The following is a 25,320-nucleotide window of genomic DNA, read 5'->3' on the forward strand; positions in this document are numbered from 1 at the left end:
TGTCAGGAACTAAAGTTATGGGTGGCTGTTAGTCACCATTGGCTGCTGAGAACTGAACCCAGGTCCTCTGGAACAGCAACACATGTTTTTAACACCTGAGTTATCTCTCCAGCAAGTTTTTCAGTTATTCATAGTAACCCTGGACACTGGAAAGTACATACTACATTGTGAAGACCCTAGCTTTTATGGATGACAAGAGCCTGGTCTTCGTATCCCAGTTTGCTACCCATTCCTAAAGGTTTCAGTACCAAATATTCTTCCTGAGATTAAGATTTGTCATATGTAAAAAAATAGGATAATAATCTGGATTATTCAATGAGCAACTTGTTAATATTTCTAAATATTGATTTTCACATAGCAAGCATTCAAAAACTTCATTTTCAGTCAGAGTTATTTTCTGAAAAAAAAATTACAATTAAAAGATAAGGTGCCATGATAATTTATTTTGTATTTTTGAATAAAGACATTTTTCCATTCCTGATACTGGGTGCAAGAGCCATATGCCAGTGTCCTGCTTTCAACTCAAATCACTGAGGCATTTCCACTGTTCTGTTACAGTCAGGATTGTAGCTCTGTGTCACCACATGAGAAGTCCAGAAGCAGCCTTCCTGTAGAGAGAGAATAATTGTGTACAAAGTAGACAAGTATCCAAATATGCCACAACCTTTGTGTAATAAAATTTTGTTTAAAGTTCAAAAAAAAAAAAAAAAGATAAGGTGCCATATTTTGATTATTTTTTTTCCACTTTCTACTCCTTTACCAGATGATGACTTTTTCCATGAACTCCCAGAAACGTTTCCATCTGACCCACCTGAGCCACTGCCACACTTCCTCATTGAGCCCGAGGAAGCTTACATTGTGAAGAACAAGCCCGTGAACCTGTATTGTAAAGCCAGCCCTGCTACCCAGATCTACTTCAAGTGCAACAGCGAGTGGGTTCATCAGAAGGACCATGTAGTAGATGAAAGAGTAGACGAAACCTCTGGTGAGTTTGGAATTGTAGTTCACTTACTCCACTGTGCTGTTGTCATAATACTACCTTAGTTATCAAGGCTTGTACTTAAAAGGTTCTTATGTAATTCAAATGCTGATTTCTGTATTCTCCACCCTCCATGTCTGGTTGAAATCCTTGCTCTGAGATTCTCCTGTCTCAATGTAGTGTAAACACTGCCCGCAAGTTGTCCCCTGATACGTCAGTAAGCATCTAACAGCCAATCACTGAGCAAGGGAGAGAATAGGACTGGACTTCCTGCCAGCCAGGGGAGGAGAAGTTAGAAGAGGAAACAGGCGATTCAGTTGGAGATTCAGCCACAGCAGAAATGCAAAGAGAGAGGAAGATTCAGCTAGAGCAAAGAGAGAACTAAAAAGCAAGTAATGAGCATTTTGGCAAAGATGGAGTCATGATAACATAGAGGGTTAAGAATAGACTTAGAGTGCTTAAGAGTATAAACAAACATATAAGAAACTCAAATATTTATGTGATATTGAGTTGAGAGAGAAACTAAGAGAAACAAACACAGTTTTATAAAAATGACTCTAAGAAACGCTGGAAATAGAATTATTATTCATTGGCAAAAAGCTTTGAATCAGTTTGGTTATGAATTAATGATCTCATTCTATTCAATGAAAAGCAAATATAGATAAGGATAAATGCTTTATTGTTCCCATAATCCATGACTGTTCAATAAGATACATGATATAGAATCAATAGAATGAGTTAATGTTAAACATTTTGGCAAGTAATATCTTTGCATTTCACATGTATGGTAATAAAAGATAAATTCCTGAAATCTATGTGCAAATGGGAACATGCTGTGCTTGTTGACATCACTGCCTAGTATTGATAAACATACAATACATAGTTGATATTATTTTATATAACATTTTAATTTACTTTTTGAAAATTAGCTGTCCATGAGTCTTTCATGATGCTTTATTTCACAATTACTAATTAAAGATAGTTGTGTAATATGTTATATTTCTTTTAAATTAAAAAGGTAGATAGGTTTATTCTAGAGCTTAAGTATAGTTATCTTCAGGAGAGAGAATAGCACTTTAAAAACTCAGATCTAAATCTGTAATATTATAATCTTAAAATATATATTGTATATGTTGATATTATTAATCAACATTCTGAAATAAAAGGAAAATAAAATGACAGAAATGGGAAACATTTTTACATCTTATATTTTACAAATATCTCTCTATTTAAAAAAGCAGATTCAGGTTTTCAAGATCACAAATAATTTCTACTTGTGCCTACCTGTTGGCTTAATCCAAAACAAGGACAGACTATCTATCACATGATAGGTACCTACTTTAATGTCCCAACAACAATATCATTTGAAGAGAAGGTAATTAACGGCAGACTAGGCTATTGACTGAGAAGAGACAACTCTACAGAACATGTGGAACATATATTTACACAGTATAAGTGGTGTTAGAAAATCAAGTAGCAGCTCTACATAATTGCTGGTCATTTATTCATCAGTATGCTCACTAGCTGTAAGCTGCTGACTACAGAAATAACTGATCATCCAATCATGGGCAAGCTTACATCAGGGAAATGCCTCACTCTTTCATCTAATTACTCAGAAAATTACTCTACCAGATGTTGACAAAAATCTCAAGTGAACTGAATTTTATTGATTTCAGCTCATTTATTTGTAAAGATTTCAAATACAAAAGCTTTTAATGATGAGTGCAAGGTATCACAAATATAAAAATGAGAATCACAATGTATTTAGGCTTGTCTTTATTAATTAATGAAAATGTATATATACCAAGATTATAAATAAAAATAGAACTTCTAATAACTTCTTAATATATTAGTAAAAAACACACATTCTCATGCAAATACTGGTTTTCCTATGTTCTACACACAAAATTAATTATGGTATATCAATAATTAAAATTACCATTTAAGTAACTACAAACTAAAAATTATCATACATTTTTATTTAAATTCAGTATGGGTACATGAGAATTAAAGAAAAAGTCTCAGTACCTGAGATCAAGAAAGAATAAATGTAATGTCATTTTTGTTGACTTTTATTTCCAAATGAAACTTTGCAAAAAGTTACTAACCATTTTCATGGTGCCAATCTAGACATATGTAAGAGGAAGGTGTCTACAGACACTGGTACTGAGTGACTCATTCTAACCTGTTAACAAGTTTACTAGCTGCCATAGACCATTACAATGTGTAAAACTTATAAAGGAAGTGGAAAATTATTATTTATGACATATGTCATAATTTTGTATATATAGACAACCCACAGTTTCAAAAAAGTACAAAATTGGAAGTACAGAAAATAGCTGGTCAAAGTAGTATAACTCATTAGTTTTTCTATGTACAGATAGCCAATTCAAATTCAAATGTAATGAGGCATGACACCTATAATATTAATGTAAAAGAAATTATGTAGTTATGAAGTTGAGGATTTTTTTTTTCATGACACTGGGGATAGACCCAAGACCTCATGCATGGTAGGCCTAGGTTCTACCACTGCGATACACACCAGATTTAGAAAGAAAAAATTCAAATTCTACTCAGTTATAAAAAATTTTGTGAGAACAGACACACACATACACACATGGACACATACATGTATGTATATATTATTCTTGAATAAAAGTGATAAATAATTTTGAGATTCATGTCATTTATAAGTGATTTTGTAAGATTGCCATACTTTTATATAGAGTAACTTCTAAGTATAGCTGAGTGAAACCTGAAATAGAAGTACTAAGTATCTTTATAAACATAAAATAAAAGACATTAAAGGGGAGTGCCCTTCGCAGAAGACAAAACATAGACTAACCCCATCGTCACTTCCAATACTATTACCACCATCATCATCATAATCACCATCACTATTATTTTGGCCATTTGTCGGTTTTTACTGAGGTTCAGTAACAAAATCTTCTAAATTAAAACACAAAATAAAAGAGCCCTATAGGAAACCATTATGAAATTGAATTTTAAAATGCTACAAGCAGATCCAAGAAGAATATTTTTACAAACTTATATCAACATTAATGAATATAAGTCAAAGAGATAACTTAGTTACTATGTAAATATGTTTTGAATAATATTTTAGAAAATGTACCAGCACCCAAAAGAAAACCAACCAGTGTTTGAACATAGGATTATAGGGAAAGGAATGCTAATTATAAATAGGCACCCAAGGAGATGTTATCTAGTTTGAAATATGTTTTTCCCCTGAGGCTTAAATTGCAATGCCAGTATGAAAATAGCACAAATAGTAAAATATGTATATTCCTTTGTTTTCAGTAAGAAAATCTAGGTACTTCCTACAAGTAAAATTCTGGACATACACAACGAGTTACTATTGCATGTCACCCACTGTGCACTGTTGACTATGTTCATTTATAGAATAGATTACTATAATGTTGGTGTGCTTTTTAAGTGAAGTTTTTCTACCTGTGAAGCTGTACAAAGTTCTGTCAAATAAAATTGAACACAAAGACCACAATACAACACAGCATTACCATTGTTTATTACCATAGGCAAAGAAAAAAAGGATATACATACTTTTGTATATAAATTGAAATCTTCTGCATAAATGCACACCAAGAAGTTGACAGCTAAGAATCTAGGGTGATGAGTTGAGACTTTTATTGTTCGATTTTTTCCTTTGAATATATTATTTTCATCATAAATAATGAAATCCCCTAAGCAGCCCACACCATGTTATTGCCCTCTCTGCCAGCTATCATAAATCTTCAATCTAGAAAAACTATGTAGAAATGTCTTGGTCTCTTATATTAGAATTCTTTGGCATCTTTTGAGATGAAAAACCTGGAGAATGGAGTGAGAATAAAATTTGTTGTGGGTTTTCTTTGCTTGCTTATATGTTTTCATAAAACTAGATTCTCCTGCAACTTGGGTCCTCAGCTCCGTACTTTAACATTCTGATTTTATTATTTTGAGGAGACATGGTGTTTTGTTTTTTTTTTAATAGCAAGAAATTTAGGATATATTGAGTCTTGAAATATATTGCAAAACAGAAATGTTTTAGTATCTTTTTAAAAAACCACAAATTTGTTCTTAAATGACATAACAGACAGAAGTCATTGCAAACACATTCATTTTTACAGTTATATCTTTTTTAGAGCAACAAATGCAAACATATTTAACGTAAATCACATTTCCTGTGATTAAGAACAATATATTGAATTCAACGAAGCCTCTTGCAAAGATACTTTCATATTGAAAAATTAATAAACATTTTTAAGAGCAGAGCTCTTAAGAATTTTTCCACTTAATCCTAGCCCAGTGGCTTACATCTGCAGTCCCAGTACTCAGAAGGCCAAGGGAAGAGGATTGTGGTCATTTCAAGGCAAGGCCTGGGATACTTAGCGAGTTCAGGGTCACATTTGGCTATATCTTGAGACCCTGTTTCAAACAAACTAAAACAGAAAAATTAGTGTTGCTCTTAAGTTCTGAAACCACTCTACAGTCCCTCCTCCTCTGAGGTATGTAACAAATTGTTGTTTTCACTCATTTAGCAAAGCTATGTCATTGATCAAAATGAAGCCTAATGATTAAAGCCCACACTACACTTATTGTTTGCTTTTTCATCATTTAAAGGCATCCTATTGGGACTCTAAATGAGAGACGCATGGGAGAATAGCAAAATAAAAGGATACAGAGGGTCCTAGAAACCTACAAGTAGAACAATATGATAGGCAGATTTGGGCCCAGGGGTCCCGCTCAAACTAAGGCACCAGCCAAGGACAATACAGGAGGTAAACTTTAAACCCCTTCCCAGATCTAGCCAATGGTCAGAATGTTCTCCACAGTTGAGTGGAGAGTGTGATATGACTTTCTCACGTACTATGGTGCCTCACATTTGACCATGTCCCCTGGAGGGGGAGACCTGGTGGCACTCAGAGGAAGGACAGCAGGTAGCCAAAAGAGACTTGATACCCTATGAGAATATATAGGGGGAGGTAATCCCCCTCAGGAACAGTCATAGGGGAGGGGAATAATGGGAAAATGGGGGGGGGGGAATGGGAGGATACAAGGGATGGGATAAACATTGAGATGTAACAAGAATAAATTAATAAAAAAAATAAATTTAAATTAAAAAAAATCTGAAAAAATTAGAGAAAATGAAATTAAATGTTTATAGTATTTATTATTCAAAAATTATTGACGTGGTGACACAGTAAAGTGTTCCTAGATGGCTTTCAAAATCTCATTAGAGTATTTATTTTGCTTTTATGTGTATGAGAGTCTTCCTTGCCTGTATATATGGCCATCACCTGTATGTAGTACCTGTGCAGATCAGGAGAAAGAATCTGATCATTTAGTGCTGGAGTTACAAGTGGCTGTGAGCCACACTGGGTGCCAAGAACCAAACCCCGGTCCTCAGCAAGAGCATCAACTGCTCTTGAGTACTGAACCACCTATCTAGCCCCCAAATCACAAAGAAATGTTGGTCTGATTAAGCTTTTAAGGTTATATTTTTAAGAAAAACTCAGACTCTGTCGCTTGCTTTCTATTTACTTGAAGTCTTTTCAACTCTTGTTTCCATGGCACCTAAAATCCTCCATGTGAAAAAGCAAATATTTTTCTTCCAAGAAGAAGCTGGGGAGTTAAGAAAGCCACAGTTGTTTTGAAATTTTAATAATCTTTGAGGTTTTTCTCCCTTCACCTTTAATTATTCTCAAATTAGTTGAAATGTCTGTAAGACCAACATACAATAATAAAAAGTGCTCTGACTCTTAAACTGTGCCTTTCATATGTCTTATGCTCTTTAAGCATCCCATAGACTTTATATGAAATGGGTTCTGGGTGTTTTCTTTGTTTGTTTTGTTTTGTTTTTTATGAATAAGGAAACAAAGGCTCAGCAGGATAAAGAAGCTAATCCGCACCCCCACCCCACCCTCACCCCACCCCTAGCCAACCCAAATTACACAAAGAGACACAAACAGAACCAGGATGTCAACACCAACTCCTTTTCCCTCTTGGACTTGTGGTGCAATAATTCCGGCATGCCTGAGGCTTTGAGTCCAGTTCCCAGCACCATCTAAGAAAGGCAGCTTCTCTCACCTAGAGTCCCAATAGGACGTCCTCCCCTCTGTCCCAGTTTCCTGGTAAGTGAAGACTTTCATGGGACCTTCCCCTTGGGCTAGTATGCAGACATAAGTGAGTATATACCATTTGACTCTTTCTGCTTCTGGGTTAACTCACTCATTATGATCATTTCTAGCTCAATCCATTTATCCACAAATTTCGGGAATTCCTTGTTCTTAATAGCTAAGTCATATTCCATAGTGTAATATGAATAAATTAATAAAATATATTAAAATAAAATAAAATGCAAAAAAAGGTAGCGATTGCGTACTCTCTGTGCTTCCATAAGCTTTCCTTGTGGTTGTCATTCTTCTGCACAGAGTCCTCTGTGATCCTTTAATGTAATGGGGTTAACTGGAGGCTAAGATGTGATTCATTTCATTCTTGAAGGTGTTTGGCCTTGGGCCAGTTAGCAAAAGTTGAGCATTAACAAGAAAAAAAAAATATTTTAAAGTAATGCAGAGACTCTCTAGCTAGCTACACATAGAAGTACATTGCTTCTATTTCAAATCTCACCAAGGGCCTGTCATATACACACTGGGCCCACCTCAGTTGAGTTATTCTTTCTTTTCTTGTGTTATTTGTGATGTATTTTATCTTTTCATCCAGTACCAAACAAACAAACAAACAAAAAAACAGTTATTTTGTCATCCAACAAGATCAAAAAATACCCTGTTCTTTTCCAAATTAGCCTTTCTTTCTTTTCTTTTAAGGTAGAATATTTCAAGAAGTCTTGATATAGGTCTTTATTTGGGGACAGGGAGGACTAAAGAAGGTGTTTCTCTAAGATTCAAAGCCAGCTATTTTAAGGTCTTACTTCTCTCCCTAAGCATAAGCCTCTACCATGTATCTATTAGATAACTTGAGTGTTTCTCTACACCTTCTTAGACTTAGCCTATCCCTTCAGCAGACCAACCTCCAGGTCTTTACCAGTCTAAAGCATAGCATCAAGTGATTGCTCTTTTGTAGAAGTCTAGAATGTGGGACAACAAGAAGGCTCAGCAAATAAAGGTGTCTGCCATGAAAACTTGGTGATGTGCCTTCTATCTCTGGAGGCTTCTTAAAGTTGTATTGAGAAAGGTGACTCTAAAAGTTAGTCCTTGATGGCCAAATAACCCTTTTGCCTATGTGCCCCATATACCATACACACACGTATGTATCATACAAAAAATATAAACATATTAATGCTAATCAATAAATATTAAAATCTAGGAAGCCTTTTCTTTACCTATAACATAAATTGTGTGCTCCTGGAGATACCTTCTAGTTTTCTTTCTTTTTTCTTTCTTTCTTTCTTTCTTCTTTTTCTTTTGTTTTTATTTTTGTTTGTTTGTTTGTTTGTTTTAGTTTTTCCAGGCAGGATTTCTCTGTGTTATCTTGGCGGTCCTAGGCTTGCTTTGTAGACCAGACTGGCCTTAAACTTACAGTGACCCACCTTCCTCTGCCTCCCAAGTGCTGGGATTAAAGGAGTGCACCACCGTGCCTGGCTTAACCTTCTAGTTTTCTAATCACTTCCTCACCAGTTTCCCTAGTCTTATCCTGATGATTCTCTCTACTACATCTTCTGTCATAGGGCAGCTTAGTATTTTCCTCTTATATATATTTATTGAATTACCTTAGTAGATGCTTTTTTTGTAAAATAAAAGAATGAATGAATAAATGCAATGTAGTTGAACATTTTTTAAAATTCCATAATAATTATAATCCTCTTCAGGGGAAAGTATAAAGTTATCTCAGTCTTCTTGCACCACTATAACAAAATAACACTGTCAAGTAGATTGTAATAGAAAGCTATTTCTCAGATCTAAAAACCAGAAGCCCAAGAGCAGGCTTTGTAAAGACTTGGTGTCTGTGGAGTGTCTGCTTTTTCACAAGTGGCATCTAACCAAGTTGTCATTTATGAGGACATCAGTCTTCTGTTGACGAAAGGACCTCTCAAAACCTCTTTCCCCCACTTCAATCCCTTCACCTAGGGAGTTGGACTTCTATGCATAATTGTTGGAGAAACATGAATACAGTGTGGTCTATAAAGACCATATTATATTAATCTTAGCATGTGAAAGTCTAGGAACATTATACTTCACGGGAAAAAAGCCAACTATTATGAAAGTGAACTTCTATGAAAATGTCGTGAGACCTTCCTGCCATACTGAGTAATGATCAAGAAAAGCTACTGTGACATTGTCAAAGAGAAGTGAGTGATGGTCATATTGATAGTTTTGTATTCACATGGTCTCTTATGTTACATTGCTATTTCTTAGAATCATAGGGATTTCTGCTTAAAAGAACTGTGGTAGCCATTAACTTTAACAGGAATGTTTTGGTATGATCCAGGCTTGTCATGAAATAGACTGTAACTGAGTTTCTATTCTCTTGACTTCCGGGGCCTATTACATCACATGGAGCTTCATAAAGAAGTCTGGTCACATTCTGTTCTCTGAGTAATTTTCACTGCTAGAGAAAGATACTTGTCACATATATGCTTCCAGTTTACCTTTCCTCTTCAGTGTGAAGAGCATGCTCCATGAAATCAAGGGTACTATCTGTGATTTTTACTGTTCAAGCTCCATGGTTACTTGAGGTGGATACTTAACTTAGAAACTGTAAGTTGGATGAAATATTCTTCAAACCAGTTTCCTGCCTCCTGATTCTGTCAAAATCTTTCTTGTTCATGAAGAAGCTTACTCAAGGAGTATTACAAATGCATCTTTCTGCAAAAATGACGCTAATATGTCTTCATTTCATTTGCTTCATTATGTTAATAATATTGTCCATTATATGAATAATAGTGTAACATACGAGAAAGTACCAATATATAACCATTTCCTGTATAAAAACATAATTTATCATAAATCTTATTATATAATAATTGTATATTTTTCACCTATTTGTTTGTCTATCTACCATCTATCAATTTACCATTATACCTATTTACCCACTATCTATCATTATTTATCTATCTTCTATCTATTATCTTTCTGTTAAATATCTCTTAAGCTATACTAAAATGATGTATTATGGCCCACAATTTAGAAAATGGTTGTCTTCAAAAGTTAAAAGCATAAGATATCAAACACAAGAAATGGTCAGGGAACATTTGTTTTGGGAGATTAAAATTACTCTGCTAAATTCAGGTAACTGAAATTTTGTGAATATTCTAATTGTGATTAGTCTGTACCGTGTCATAAGTATGTGATTTGATGACTACATTAAGTAGCTCAGTCTTCTGTAAGGAGGAGTTATTTTGAATATTCGAGGGGTACATTATGTTAATTTTTTAATTCTCCACAATCATTTTAAGCTCAACACTCACTAACAAAGTGAACATGTTAAAAGAAAGCTATATGTGTTTTGTTTAACTTTCTGTAGATGATGTACAAAATTTGGGAAGTGTATTTGAACCTTATACCCCAACTTTTAAATTTTGAGTTATGGGTTTATTGCCCCTGCAAGCATAGAGACATCTATGCATAACACAGTTGTCTGGCAATGAAAATAAATGATTTTGGAATATAAGTCAATTATTCATTTGACTTCCTTCTCAGAGGTATTCACTTCAGTACCAGAAACTAACAGGTTTTTCCTTTGCATTATGAAGCTAGCCCCAGGGCTGGGTAAATCAAAATAGAAATTGATAAGGATCCATGTAGTACAAAAAGGTTTTCCCATGGAGTCAATCTTAAAACTTCACAAGAGAGTAGTTGCCAAGAGAAAACCAGTTATCCTGAATTAGATACTTCTGCTTACTCTTTGCTTGTTACTATTTACAGTTGATTAATCTTTATTTCCCATCGATTGAAACAAGTCTTTAACACATGAGTTAACATGGCTGACATAGTCTCAACTGCCATCACAAAAATCCAATTCAGTTAGAGTTACCAAACCAGAGATTTAGTTGTGATTTCTACTTCCCTTTTCCCTTTTGTCACTAAATGGACCCTCTACTTGGCAGATGGCTTAGTTCCTATATTGCTTGCGAACATGACCTCTGCATCTATTTTCCAAACATACAAACAAAAGTGGGTGCCCGGTATTTTTTAGATTACATGCTTGGATTCTTTCTGTTCACATTTTACAATTCTAATATTTGCAAAGATCAATTTGAAAATTTCAGTATTATAAACTATGCATTATACTGACAAACTCTGACTACAGTACACTTGCAGAGCTACACTATTTCTGTTGTGAAAATTGCATATTACATAGAATATTTTAATAGCATTCACTTATTGAAAAAATATGGCTACAACAGGATTGTTAAGGAAAGTGTTAAACGTTTCAGTGCTGTTTTATCAAGCTGTGTTTTATTAGAGAAAAACAAAAGTATAGTGAGAGTTTTTAAGGCAATAAAACATTCTTCTCAAATTAGCATTAAGAACAAGAACTTTTGCCATCTAGTGCTCCTCTTTTCCTCAAATAAGTGAAAAAATCATTGATTAATATGATTTAGTCTAAAACATGCATGTACATAAAAATGTGATTGCATGCATGCTTGTGTATATGTAGGTATGTGTGCCCATAAATCCAGAGAAAAATCAATTCACATCCCTCAAGCCCACCCAGGGGCTACAGCGAGAATCAAGTATCCAAGGACATTCTTCATCTAGGTTACTTGATACCAAAACAGGGCTTTTATGAACAACATTAGTGACTGTGTTGCTATGGCAATATTGCCATTTGCCCAGTTGCCATGCATCTGCTGTGACTTCCAGTTTAAAAATGCCCACTTCAAAGTGAGAATAACAGTATTGTCAGAAGCTGTAGCTCATTTTTTTTTTCCAATCTAACCTTTGGGTGAAATAGGGCTTTAAGGAGGGTTGCTTGTAGTTTCTTTTTTCGGGAAAAAGACATGAAAGAGATAAGGCATCCTATTTAAGGCACTTACAGAAGAAATAACTTCAGCTTAAAAAGAAATTCAGCTTACTGAAACTCACAGAATCTTATCTGCAAATTTAATATTCTTTTCTGAGGAGGTAGGGAAAAGGCTTAGTCTGTAAATTGCTTACCACACAAGCTTGAGGACCTTAGTTCAAGGTCCCAAACCCATGTAAAATAAAGGCAAGCATGGTAGTATGTGGCTGGGATCCCAGCAATGGAGTGGCAGAGACAGGTAGATCCCTGGGGCTCCTCAGCCCGCCAGCCTAGCCTAATTGAAAAAGCTAGGGCCAGAGGTAGACTTAAACCAAGGTAGACAATACCTCCACAATGAATGTTAGATTGTTCTTTCACACACATACACTTGGACATATAGAAGCATGCACACTAGTAGCATACATACATAAAAATATTTTTAGTGTCTGTACATATTTACTACATATAAACAAACTTGCTTGATAATGATGGGACCACCACCCATGCTGTTGTTCTTTGAGGAGATAAATTGTTTTCATTCATCTTAGTGCCTACTATTTCTTCAGTAATTTGTTCAAAATCCTGATGCTAGTTTCTCTTCTTTTAACCTAAGATAATCTGGAGCCTCTAAAGAGGAAATAGAGAATAGCTTTAGTTACAAATTCTAACCCTGGTGGCTAATGCTAACAGGAGGGGAACGACTTGACTAGATCATATCTTGCTCTTCGCCCCAACTTGCCAGCAATCCTGAGTTATCCCTTAGACTGCTACGCAGACCCCTCTTACCATGCCTGCTCAGATAGCCACTCTTGCCAGATCCTCTGAAAAGTGGACTTGGAAATACAAAGCCAGCATGTATAACACGATGGCTACGACTTGCCAAGTACCAGTGTGTTTGGCATAAAAAGCAAGCACAGCCTGTAGGAAGCATAATATCTAGCAATAAAAAAACCAATTTATAATAAGAGGGAAGTCTTGTATTCAATCCTAATTTCATCGAAGTTTTAAACTAATTATAAAAATCTGTTCTGGAAGAAATTTCCCAGAAAGTGAAGGAAAGAGGGAGAAGAAACAATGTGATTAACCCTCCTGGCACTTGACAGACACCAGGAAGCACATGTCCAGACACCTATGTCCTGGCCTATGTTCTAATGATTGTTTATTTATTTATTTATTTATTTGTTTGTTTGTTTTCTCTCATACATGTTGATCATAGATTCCTCTCCCTCCACCCTTCGCAGTACTCCCTAGCTCACCTCTGCCCCGGATCCAATGCTTCTCCATTTCCCTTCAAAAAGAGAGGCCTCCGAGGATACCAACTAACACGGCATAACAATATACAATAATACTAGGCACTCATACTAATGATAATTTTATTGGGAACAAAGCAGATATTATCCTACATCTGCTGTCTGTGTGTCTGCCTATCTGCCTCAAATACAGACATACAACCCAGCTTGAAAACCAGCAAACAGGAGACATTATGTAAAAGTGTTGCATAAGCGGTATGCATGCATATAGTCTGTTCGAAAGCTACGAATAAACTGGAAACTTATCTTGGAACTGAAAGCAGAGAAATAACCTAGGCACTACAAAAGGATATTAAGTATAGAGGACACAGAAAAATGCCAAAATAGGTGAGAGTAATAAGAGGGAAAAGGCAGGTTCTAACATTTGCTTGAGTTCTCCCGCAGTCCAAATAAATACGTTTGTGGGACCCATAGTCACTTCATAAAGTTACAAGGGAGAGAGCCTCTGCTTACTTCAGTTTCATATTCCTTGTCTCTACCTACTAAACTTCTGAGACTGAGGGACAACAAGCTGCCTTCTTAAGAAAGTGAGGGCCCTCAATGTGAAGTGAATTAAAATCTCTATGTGGAAAAACCCAGGGGCATGTGCTGAGCAGGGCAAGCCTAGGGATGGCAGGGGCTTTATGCCAGGCCTCTTTTTATAGCTGCAACCTGGATGGTCCTACACAATGGTGTCCTGTGTGTGGGATGGTGCTAAGGAATAAGAAGCTGCCTCCCCACACCCACTTGGGTGGGCATTTGTGAAACCAGAAAAACCACTTCCTGGCAGACAGCTCGTCCTCACTTTCTGCTCTGTCAGACTCTCTTGGTCACTCTGTATATGGTGATGGATGGGGTTCCCCTCTAGTTGCCATATTTGTTTAGTAGACTGGCTACCATGAATTAGCACAAATGTGGTGACTTCAAGCAACCGAAGTTTCTTTTCTCACAGGCCAGAAGTGGAGAATGGAGCAGAAGCACACTTCTTCCCACAGTGACTCAGGAGGAATAGACACCCTGTGTCTCATCCTTCTCCTGGTACCTGCTCAGCATCCCTGAGCTTGTGGCCGCATTAGTGCAGTCCCTGTCTCAGTCTTTACTTCACTTCCTACCCTGTGTCTGTCTTCTGTGAATCTTCTATGAGGACACTTGCTGTAGGCTTCGGTGCTCACCTAAATGATCCAGGAAGGATATAATATTGTATTGATGGTTTTTTCAAAGGCCACATGCCACAAAATGTTGCTTTCACAGATCTAGGTATTCCAGCATAGATGTTTCTTTGTGTGTGTGTGTGTGTGTGTGTGTGTGTGTGTGTGTGTGTGTGTGTGTGTGTGTGTGTGTGTGTGTGCACCATTTAGCATGATAATTTTTGGGGGTGGAAACAGAGTAGATATTTCCCTATATCTGCCGTTTATGTCCCTGCCTATTTGTCTCACATTCTCTGTTGATTGAGACATACAACCCAGCTCAAAAAAGCAGCAAACAAGAGACATGTTGTTATAAAAGCATTGCAAAAGCAATGGTATAGTTACTAAGTAGGTATTCAGCAAAAGTCAGGGCAAGTGGTGGAGCATCAAAGCAAAAGTACCTGCGTGCCTTGTGTTCCTGCTTTGCCTCCTATTTATAAGTACAGCTATAACAGATGGCAACTGTCCTCTAATGTTTGCTATCAGCTTCCCTAAGCGCCTATGATCTGCCTTGCTACACTCTGAGCCAGGGAGAGGAAAGGAGCTGCTCATTCTGGCCCTACATATCCCCCATTTTCCTCATGCCCATGGCATCTGTGCCAACCCTGCCCTGTACCAGTGTCCATCTCATCAAGACATGAAAACTCTCATGATGACATTTGCCCATGTATTGCCAAAGCCACATCAAACTGCCAGTGTAGGCAAAGACCAGTCTTCACTCCATAATGCTCTCCTCCATGTGCACACATTTGTACACACACACACACACACACACACACACACACACACACACACACACACACACACGTGTGTTTGCTTGGCCAGCAACACAATGGAAATGCAAACACAGTGCGAATGTAGCCTCTCTCAGTTGGCTTCCCAGATGGCTCAAGTTCAATAGATTTTTCCCCCTGATTTCCTCAGCTTCTCCTCGCAAGTGCTAAATAGCCATTATGCCTTTTCCTGCACATTGAGATTCATCTGCAGCCACTAAACTGCCTCCAAAGTGCTTCAATTTTGCATGAGCACTACGCTGGGGACTGGGATACATTACCCGGAGCTGAAGGCTCCGATCATTAGAAAGAGCATGTAAATCCTCTGAACCCGAAATAAAAAGTACAGAGATTCCCTCTGTGAAGCTCCAACTGCGGCTTTATGTAAAACACGAACCTTTGGTAAGACTTCATGTGGCCTCTTTTACCTTCCCAACTTTACTTCAGCTTATTTTACTTTGCCTTGTGGTTGTTGTTGTTGTTTTTTTTTTTTTTTTTTTAAGTAGTGACCTTTCTATTAAGAACATTTGAAGTAGTGGGCATCCTCCAACATGACGGAAGCCCAGGTCCCTTCTGTCTTAATAGGGTGATCCTTCACGGTATTGCTAGGAGTTCATCTACACACTAGATTTCCACAACAAACCTGAAAACATTCTGAATAGCAGGAAGCTTTGAGGGAGATGGAATGATATTTATCAGGTAGATCAAGTGATATAAATTTTATTTACAAAGTCGTAGGATGTAATGGGAGTATGAAAATTACCAAGGAGAAAGTAGTGTTCTATTCTCATCTTAATACCTCTGTTCTGGCTGCACTATTACCTCATTCTTATTTGTTTATTGCAGGGGCACACATGTTTCTTTGTACATTATCTGCATTTTCACTTCTGCTTTCCTCCTCTTCTCCTCACCATAGCACTTTCCTAGAGACAGAGTGCCCATAGCAAGCCCCACATTTCTTTCAGCCACTGATCTGTTTTTCCTTAATGTACCCATAACACTGTTATCTTAATTCTACAAAAAGAAATATTAATGCCAATAAAGCATTTTAATTGTTTAAAGTTAAAAAAAAAAAAAAGAGGTATCAGAGGAGAGCTAGAGTCCTGAAAGTCCCATAGATTTGCCCACTATGAGGATGAGCCTACAATACAAGCCTTTGGATTTACGACCTAGAGCATCATAATTGAAATGTTGATCTAGACCATCATTTGGCATTTCCTTTGCAGTAGAAGATTTTAAACAGTTGTGAACTTTGTGCTATATACCACATATCTGCTCAGTCATAAAGGAGGCTCTCTTACAAGCCTGCTCTATAATTACTTCTCTCTCTCTCTCTCTCTCTCTCTCTCTCTCTCTCTCTCTCTCTCTCTCTCTCTCTCTCTCTATCTCTCTCTCTCTCTTTACCCTCAGTGCATATGCCAAGTGAAGCTGTATTTCTTTGAGATTCTAAGAGTAAACATGTATGCTGGATGTAAAATTATGATTAGATACAGCAGCTTATTGTTCAGCTCTGAGTATATTTCTAAGGACATTTATTAGCCACCAATTTATTCAGCAGTGCAGAAGTAAGTGGAACCTGACAGTAGTGCAGTTAAAAGGGGATATAATAGATATGAAGGACACACATGCCATTTTCAGATAAAAAGAAAGTAATAGATGAATAATGTGCATATAAATGCACACAAGGATGATAGATGCACAAACATACAGACTGCGTGATATATCTACTTTATGATGAATCCAGCTGTGTTTCCAGCAATTTGTAGATATGAATCACACTGAATTTTCCTATGCAGTAATTTCCCTTTACTAAGAACATTGAATCATGAAGCACTATACTCCTTATTGATGTTAGAATCATTAATCATGATTCTACATCTTACAACTGTGACTACACATACTAACTAGTTTGCATTCATGTTCTTCCTCTGGAAATCATTAGCCACTATTATATGAATGTGTCCTTCAAGAAGAATATATTTGTATGATACGTACATACATACACACATATACACATATGTACATACATACAAACATACATTTGTAAAACCAGAGAACAAACATAGGCTAGAGATATAAGCAGGCAAATGATTGAAGCTGCCTGTTTGGATGCCAATATTATACAGTTATATAAACATCTGAGGGAATTATAGTCACAGTGGAAAACCATCACTGTTCTTCCATTTTTCTTGTGACGCCAGAATGGAAGTAACATGAAGATACTACAAGTAGCAAAAAATATTCAATACCAGGTATTATTTTTCTGTTGTTTCAAATTTATCTTTTATAACATCAAAATGTGTTTCTGGTAAAAGAAGGGAAATAGTCATCAAACACAATGACAGAACATCTTACAGTTCAACATTCATATCAGAAGTGATAGTTTGAATATATTGCATCATATTTTGAAAAGAATATCATGTATTATAATAAGTGAGTTCTTCTGAATAATTTAATATTTCAAATGCATTGGAATTAAACTTTTAGATATTTGGCAATACTCAAATTTACTATAATTTCTTAAATGCTTAATAACCTGGAGCTGAGTTTTAAATCACATTCCAAAAGCATTGTGTGATTTGCGTTTTCTTCCTTCATTTGGGAAACCTACTGATACTAAGCAGCATGTGTGCAAACTTTCTCTGGTCTTCATTAAGGCTTCATTTTGCACAAACCCTAAAGAGCATTCAGCTACCACAGCAAGATAAAACAGCTCAATTATAGTAGCACAAATGCCTGTTTCTGTGACAGTCTGCAGGAGGAAGTCCTATTGAGGCTAAGGTGGGCTCCCTAGTTGGCCATGACCTAGGCGCCTCCTCCCTGCTATGTCAGTCATTATGTCAAGCCTCACTGTTCTGTATCCAACTTCAGAAGGGTAAATACCAGAATACAGGGGCCCACCAGCTTCTCCCAAAGGGTTAGTAAGAAAAAGTCCATGTGCACTTCTGCACTGTTCACTAGCATTGCTTTGTGGCCACATCCAAAACAGAACAAGCTAGGAAGTGTGGTAGAGTACATCAAAGGGAAGCTGTTAGGCACTGGCAGACTGCCCCAAGGTCTGCCTGTAGAAGTAGCTTCTGAGCTCCCGTGAAGCATGCCTGAAAAGAGCACCTATTTTAACCAGATCATTGGAAAGAATTTAAAAGCAGTGAGGAATTTAGTGCCATGCTCAAGGTTAGTTATGGTTCCAGCCAAGCCAGAACCCAAAGTCATACTTTCTTCCTTTTATTCTAGTATTATGTTTTTTTTCCCTGTATTTAATTCTGTCAGTAAAGACTTCATACTGTAGAAAACAGTAATCCACATTTCATTTTGATTTCTGAATATTACTGTTAATATATCAGTGCTATTGTGATTTCTTAAGAAGTAAATCTATTCCTCTAGTCTAAGAGTAGCCTTATCAATTATAGCATCACAGGACCTCTTTTTCTTACTCATATCCAAATCCCATCCCATTCAAGCTCATCTGAGCCATGTCTCATCATTTCCTGTTGAAATAATTGAGTGCAACTGTGAACACATAACTCTCTCTTAGAGGCTCTGGCAGGGCAGGAGGAGGGGGCAAAGCAGAGGGACAACGATGTCAGAGAGCAGCTACTGGGCTTCTGGTGATGTTGAAGACCAGGATGTTTTTAGAAAATAATGACAATACAGGCGGTAAACTTTAAACCCCTACCCAGATCTAGCCAACGGACAGAACATTCTCCACAGTTGAGTGGAGAGTGGGGTATGACTTTCACACGAACTCTGGTGCCTCATATTTGACCATGTCCCCTGGAGGAGGAGACCTGGTGGCACTCAGAGGAAGGATAGCAGGTTACCAAGAAGAGACTTGATCCCCTATGAGCATATACAGGAGGAGGAAGTCCCCCTCAGGAACAGTCATACGGAGGGGAGTAAGGGGAAAACGGGAGGAAAGAATGGGAGGATACAAGGGATGGGATAACCATTGAGATATAACAAGAATAAATTAATAAAAAATTTTAAAACAGAAAGAATATGAAAAAAAGAAGATATATTAGAAGAAATAATAAAAATTAAAATATGCTAATATGCAAAAAAGAATAATGAAAATACTCTAGCGTCTAAATCCTTATTAGCTAACTCGCATTGTATTTACTCTGCTAAGAATTTTACATACTTACCTTTTTCAACAACTCACCAAATAGGAATTCTAATTACATTGTCCCTTAAAAGGAAGCTAGATTAAATAAGATGTAAGGTTTTCCCCAAATTTAGTTAATAGACGAACACAAGGCTTGGCAATATCCCTTGCAAATTGCATACTCTCAAACAGTACACACAGAAAAAAAAGATAAGGTTTGTCTGCAAATCTGCATCAATACTATCTTCTGTATTTCTACATTAAAACTTGTTTATCAAAATCTAAGTGTGAAAGACAAAAATATAAGCAATGGGATCAGCAGACAGCAAAGAGGTGTCTGCATTATTAATAAGGAAAATATAAGGAAGTACATTACACTTGGTGGTAATGTTTTTAATAACCCAGCTTTCCCTCCAGAATGATAAAAAGGCTTTCAAAAATTGGAAATTTCTGAACACACAGTGATCACTCATTACAAAAAAAAAAACCAAAACAAACAAACAAACAAAAAACCAAAACAACAACAAAAAAATAAAAAACCGGGGGACGTGGCTTTAAAGCTCTTCTTTCAGCTTGACGTTATTTTTCTAAGACTTAGTTAGTTATAATTGTGTTATTACAGTGCTCTACAAAGGCAGATGAAAAGAATATTTTCAATATATTAATCTGTATTTTCTTAGCTGTTACAGAAGAGAATAGAGTCTTTAGAAAGCATGATAAGTATATGTTCCCTTAATCTTCATATTCAAAGTTTAAATTATAGATTTTTAAAAAGTTTCCTGGTCAGATTGAAGTTATGTAACTACTCTCATGACTAAAAATGTTTCTTTCCTCTAAAATATGATGACATACCTCTTAAATAAATAGGTAATAATATCGTTGGGGAATGTTTTCTTCATTAATAAGTATTTTTCTATAAGTCTTCAATATGCTCTGGGCATTATTCTAGACCTGACAAAACCTGTGCTCTGCAAAGTTTCTACTGTGGTACAGCAGCAAAGCCAAGGAAGGCTCCTGAAGGCATGAAGATTCAAACCCACTTATACTGTCATTTAAATACAGAGTTTGTATATTCCGTCTGTATTATTCAGAGCTAGCCTACGTAGAAATTCCAATCTAGTGATGTAATGTCCTGCCTTCCATGTGTTGCTGCATAAAAACATGAGGAATCAAGGACCCGTGAGAGCACACTTCCACTCCCCATGCTAGGCTGTACTACTATAGGTTTTAATAGTCAGGCCCCCAGGGAATGGGAAAATTCCAGAGGACTTGGCTGAAAGCACAAATCTTAAAAAACTCACTTCACTTCTGGTATCAAACTCCATTTCTAATTCTACTGACATTTTTTTTCTCATACCCCAGCATGATTAAAATAAATAAATAGACAGAAAAATCTCATGTTATATTATAAAATCAAGCCTTAATGACTTTAGGATTTACCTAAAGGCAGGTACAAATACAGAGCAGGATTAATTTTCTTACCTATACTAATCCCCACAGTGTGTGTTTGATGGGAATTTGTTCCGTCGCAGTAATGAAAGTCCCAAGAAAGCTGAAATCCTTAAAACTCAAACTGTACATTTTCTTTTTTTAAAGTTTTATTAAGAATAGAAAGCATACTGCTTTTAAGAGAAACAAAACTGCCATCCCAGGACAATATGGAGTCTGGACTGTAGTGGCAGTCACTCCAGGGTCACTGCTCTTAATCCTTAATTCCAAGTCACTTGAAGTAACTGCAGAAAGAATAGGTAGTAATGCAAATGTTTATTATTCCTGATGCATACACCTGCTTTCTGTTATCAGTGTTTTCAGAAGGTCACACACACACACACACACACACACACACACACACACACACAGCTCACAACACTTTAGATAAAAGACTTGGTGTAAGGTCATAGATCAGAAACAATTTCATAATTAAAATGAAAATTATTGAAATTCTCTTCAAGTCAAATTTCTAGTAAACACAGATTAATCTTCCTAAATCATGTGCCATTTTACAAATGTCATTTAACTTATTTATAATTTCCAGACTTCCAGTTCCACACAGCACACATTGCAGGCTGCTACTTGGGGCTCACCATGATTTTATCTTCTGTCTCATTCAACAGTCATTTCTTTCTACAGCACATGCGAGCTCCTCTACATCTAATGGTTTGTTTTTTAGCATCTGTGCTCTTCCACCTCATGCTATTCTTCAATTGTCTTTGATCTCTCCCTATTTCTTTGTATCCAAACCACTGAGAGTCCTGCTCTCAGTGACGACCTCAAATAGTCCAAGACTCCACTTCCCCCAATTTCTGTCTAAGTCTAGTTCACCCTTCCTTTCTTCAAACAATGACAGAATTTTCTAAACCACAATTCGGTCTTATTAAGAAGACCAATGTAAAGAATACTGCAAAGAGCTACATTGTAAAAGCCATGGCTAGATGGTTTCTGCACATGTGTTAACTATCGAGTTTATGGTTTAAATAAATTGGAGAACAGGTATAATTCACAAGGCAGACTATTTTTCCTCTTATTAAAAATAGATTTTTTTAATCACATGGTATATACTCATTATGGATTCTTCCCTCTACTATTCCAAGTTCCTCCTCCCCTTCCCTCCCATTCAGAGCCATTCCCTTCTGTCTCTCATTAGAAAATAAAACAAACTTCTAAGGAATTATAATATAATATGACAAAACCTAATACATCAGAATTGGGTAGAAGGAAAAGAAAAGACACAAGAAACAGCCGTGATGAGAAGAACCTGATAGTATCATCCCCTTTAGGGATGAATGTTCTAAAGTCTCTCATTCTCTGAATAATCTCTAGCTGTGGCTCTCCATATTTGTTCCTATCTAATGCAGGAGGAAGCTTGTTTGATGATGGCAGGTGATCTATGAGTGTAACACAGTGGTCCCCAACCTGTGGGCCATGACCCATTTCAAAGACATCCTATAACAGACAACCTGCATATCAAATATTTACATTATGATTCATAGTTTCATAACTACAAAAATTAGAGCTATGAAGGAGCAATAAGATAATTCTGACTGGCGGTCACCACAACATGAGAAACTGGATTAAAGCGTCACAGCATTAGGAAGGTATAAAAGAATGTCATTAGGAGTCATTTTATTGCTACATTTTGGATTTTTTGCTTATTTTGGTTGGTTGGTTGGTTGTTTGCTTGCTTGCTTGCTTGCATGCTTTAATAGTAGTGTTTGGTTTTTGCCTAGAATCCTGGCATTTCTACTCTCAGGTTCTTGGTCAGCCAAGCAGAGTTAGGCATGAATTCTATGTCATGGAGTGAGCCTTAAATCAAATTAGCTATTATTGGTGGTTACTCCCACAAGCTTTGAGCCACCATTGGACTAGCAATGAAGGCAGGACACAATTGTAGATAAAGGGTTTGTGGTAGAGTTTCCCTTTTGGTACCATGCAGAGTACCTTCCTTTACCAAAGACATTAGCACATAATAGTAACATCTCTATATAGGCACCAGCTCAACTTTTCTACACCTAACAAGTTGTGTAGGTGTTGTCTTCATCAACAGAGCCTTGCCCTCAGTTTTTTAGAGCAGTATTTATTGTATTAGGGCCTTCTCATGGCCCTTCCCATATTTCCTCCTGTAGATTCTAAATGGAAGTGCTTGTGAGTAATACCTTAAGTGCACTTGTGGACATGTTGAGAAACAAACACTGGCAGTTATATCTAGAGCAGCATAAGAATTACATAGGGCTTGCTATATCATATAAGTTCTGTCTTTGACTTTTAGACAAGCATTCACACTGTTTCTCATAAGGTCTGTCATAATTTAGGGTTCCTGCAATGGTATCAAGAGCTTTCTCTATTGTCAAGCCTTGTCAACATTTACATCTTGTCTTTTGCAAATAATATCTACTTTATCCAGATAACACATAGCTCATTTTAAATATGATTTTCATTTAACACTATTTATGCTGTTGAGATTCTTCTCATATAATTGGTACTTTTATGTCTGCTTTCAAGACATGTCTGCTTAAGTACTTTGTTCATTTTTTAACCAGATTATTTTCTATTGATAGTTGAGATCCTTCTATGTTTGGGTTGTTAAAGTCTCCTTACAAAGCTTTTTGTTTGATGAAATCCTAGTTCCCAATTTTTCCTCTATTTTTGTGTGTGTCTGTGTTTGTATTTGTAGCAATAACATTGCCCAAAACATTGCTGTCCACTTTCTGCAATTCTACAGGTTTGAGTCAAAGTCTTCAAGTCATGTTGAGTTGTTACATGTATATGGTTTCTACATAATATGTGATATGAGTGCCTGGTTTTAAATTTTTCTTCATGTATAAATTTAACTTTATTATCATTAAGAATATTGTTCATTCGCCATTGTATATTTTTTGGCATCTTTGTTGAAAACTCAATGGACTCTGAAGATATGAGTTTATTTCTGTCTCTTCTTTTTTCCTTAGGACTACACACCTGTTCATGCCAAGACCATGCTGTTTTTATTACTGTAAATTTGCAGTAGACTTGATATTGTGTAATGTAATGCCCTTAGTTTGTTGCTATTTCATAATAGACACATTTGGGTGTCTTCTTTGGATCCAAATGATATGGTCTTACATTGGTAAAAGATAACATTGTTGTTTTGATGGACAGTACACCGAATCTGTAGATTGTTTTAGAAGTATGGGCACTTTACCAATATTAATTTGTCTAATTCCTGAACACATGATATATTTTTTACCTATTTGTATCTTTTTCATTCATCTTTCACCATGTTTATTGCAGAGCTCTTTAACATCATTCTTCAATTATTTCTCTTGTTCGTTTGTTCTATGGACATTGTAATTGGCATGCTCACTTCATGTTTTTAGGTTGATGTTAATATATAGGAACAGCTAATTGTGTGTGGGGCGATGGGTGGGGTATTAGGATTCTGTCTTTCAACTTGAATGAATTTGTTGATTAATCCAAACAGTTTTATGGTAAAATGTAGAATTTCCTATATGCAAGAAAATGTTATTGTCCAAAGGGCGGCAGTATAACATTCCCCTTTGCTCCTTGGACACTCTTTGTTTCTTTCTCTTGCCTGATGGTTCTGGTAAAGACTTTCAGTAAGTAGTGTGTTAAACGAAAGTAGTGAAGATGAATGGCTCTGTCTTGCTCTAGGCATTAGAGCAAATGCTTTCAGCTCTTCCTGTAAGTATGGTCTTATTTGAGGGTTTATCAAGTGTAGCACTGTATTATGTTGCACTGTGGTCATTCTCTGTTTAACTTGTTGAGACCATTTTTTTTTAACCATGAATGATGATTGTCCATATTAGGATGATCAGAAAGTTCTTTCCTTCTTTTTGTTACTATGAGATGCCACACTAATTGATCTACTTACAGTGAACTTTTCTGTCCATGTAAGAAATAATCCTCTCTTAGTAGTAATGTGTGATCCCTTTAATAGCCTGTTGAACTCAGCTCACTGGTACTTGGAGAACTTTCACACCTGTGTTCACCTGGTTCATTGACTTCTTCTTTTTCTAATACTGTCTTTGTCTAGTTTTCATATGTGAACAATGCTGGCCAGGGGGAAAATATGTAAAAGTTGTAGTTCTTTAAATATTTGTCATAATTTACCAGTGCAACTGCCCTTCTCTGAGCTTTTATTGGAGGGGAAAATTTATTACTGATTCAATCTAATTACCTCTCATTGATCTGTGCAGATTTTCGCTTTCTTCATGACTCAGTCTTTTTAGGTGTTTATTTCTTAAATTCATCCTCATTACAAGAATAAGTATTATTAACAAAATTACAGTCATAACAAAGCTAGCATACCATGGTTTCTATTCACAATTGCTTAAATAATTATATTTGCATTAGTCTGCTTACATATTGAATATTACATTAAAATTCACAGAAAATGTCTCAAAAATAGTTAAACTGTGTTTGCAGTGTCTATCTTTCCTGCTATAGTTTAAAGACTGTCAAATAGCTCTGTCTAATATAAACCAGTGTCTTGATTGTGAACTTCTGTCTT

General features: G+C 36.3%; 1 protein-coding gene across 2 annotated transcripts in view; it reads left to right on the plus strand.

Annotated features, from left to right (window-relative positions):
• Positions 1-25,320, plus strand: part of Unc5c (unc-5 netrin receptor C) — a 351,840-nt gene that overhangs the window by 207,218 nt on the left and 119,302 nt on the right. For both annotated transcript variants that reach the window (XM_051165895.1, XM_051165896.1), the window contains exon 2: positions 764-985. In XM_051165895.1, the coding sequence (XP_051021852.1) occupies positions 764-985 (222 nt within the window). The remainder of the gene's footprint in view (positions 1-763; positions 986-25,320) is intronic.

This window comes from Acomys russatus, chromosome 23, assembly GCF_903995435.1.
Source record: "Acomys russatus chromosome 23, mAcoRus1.1, whole genome shotgun sequence".
NCBI lineage: Eukaryota > Metazoa > Chordata > Mammalia > Rodentia > Muridae > Acomys > Acomys russatus.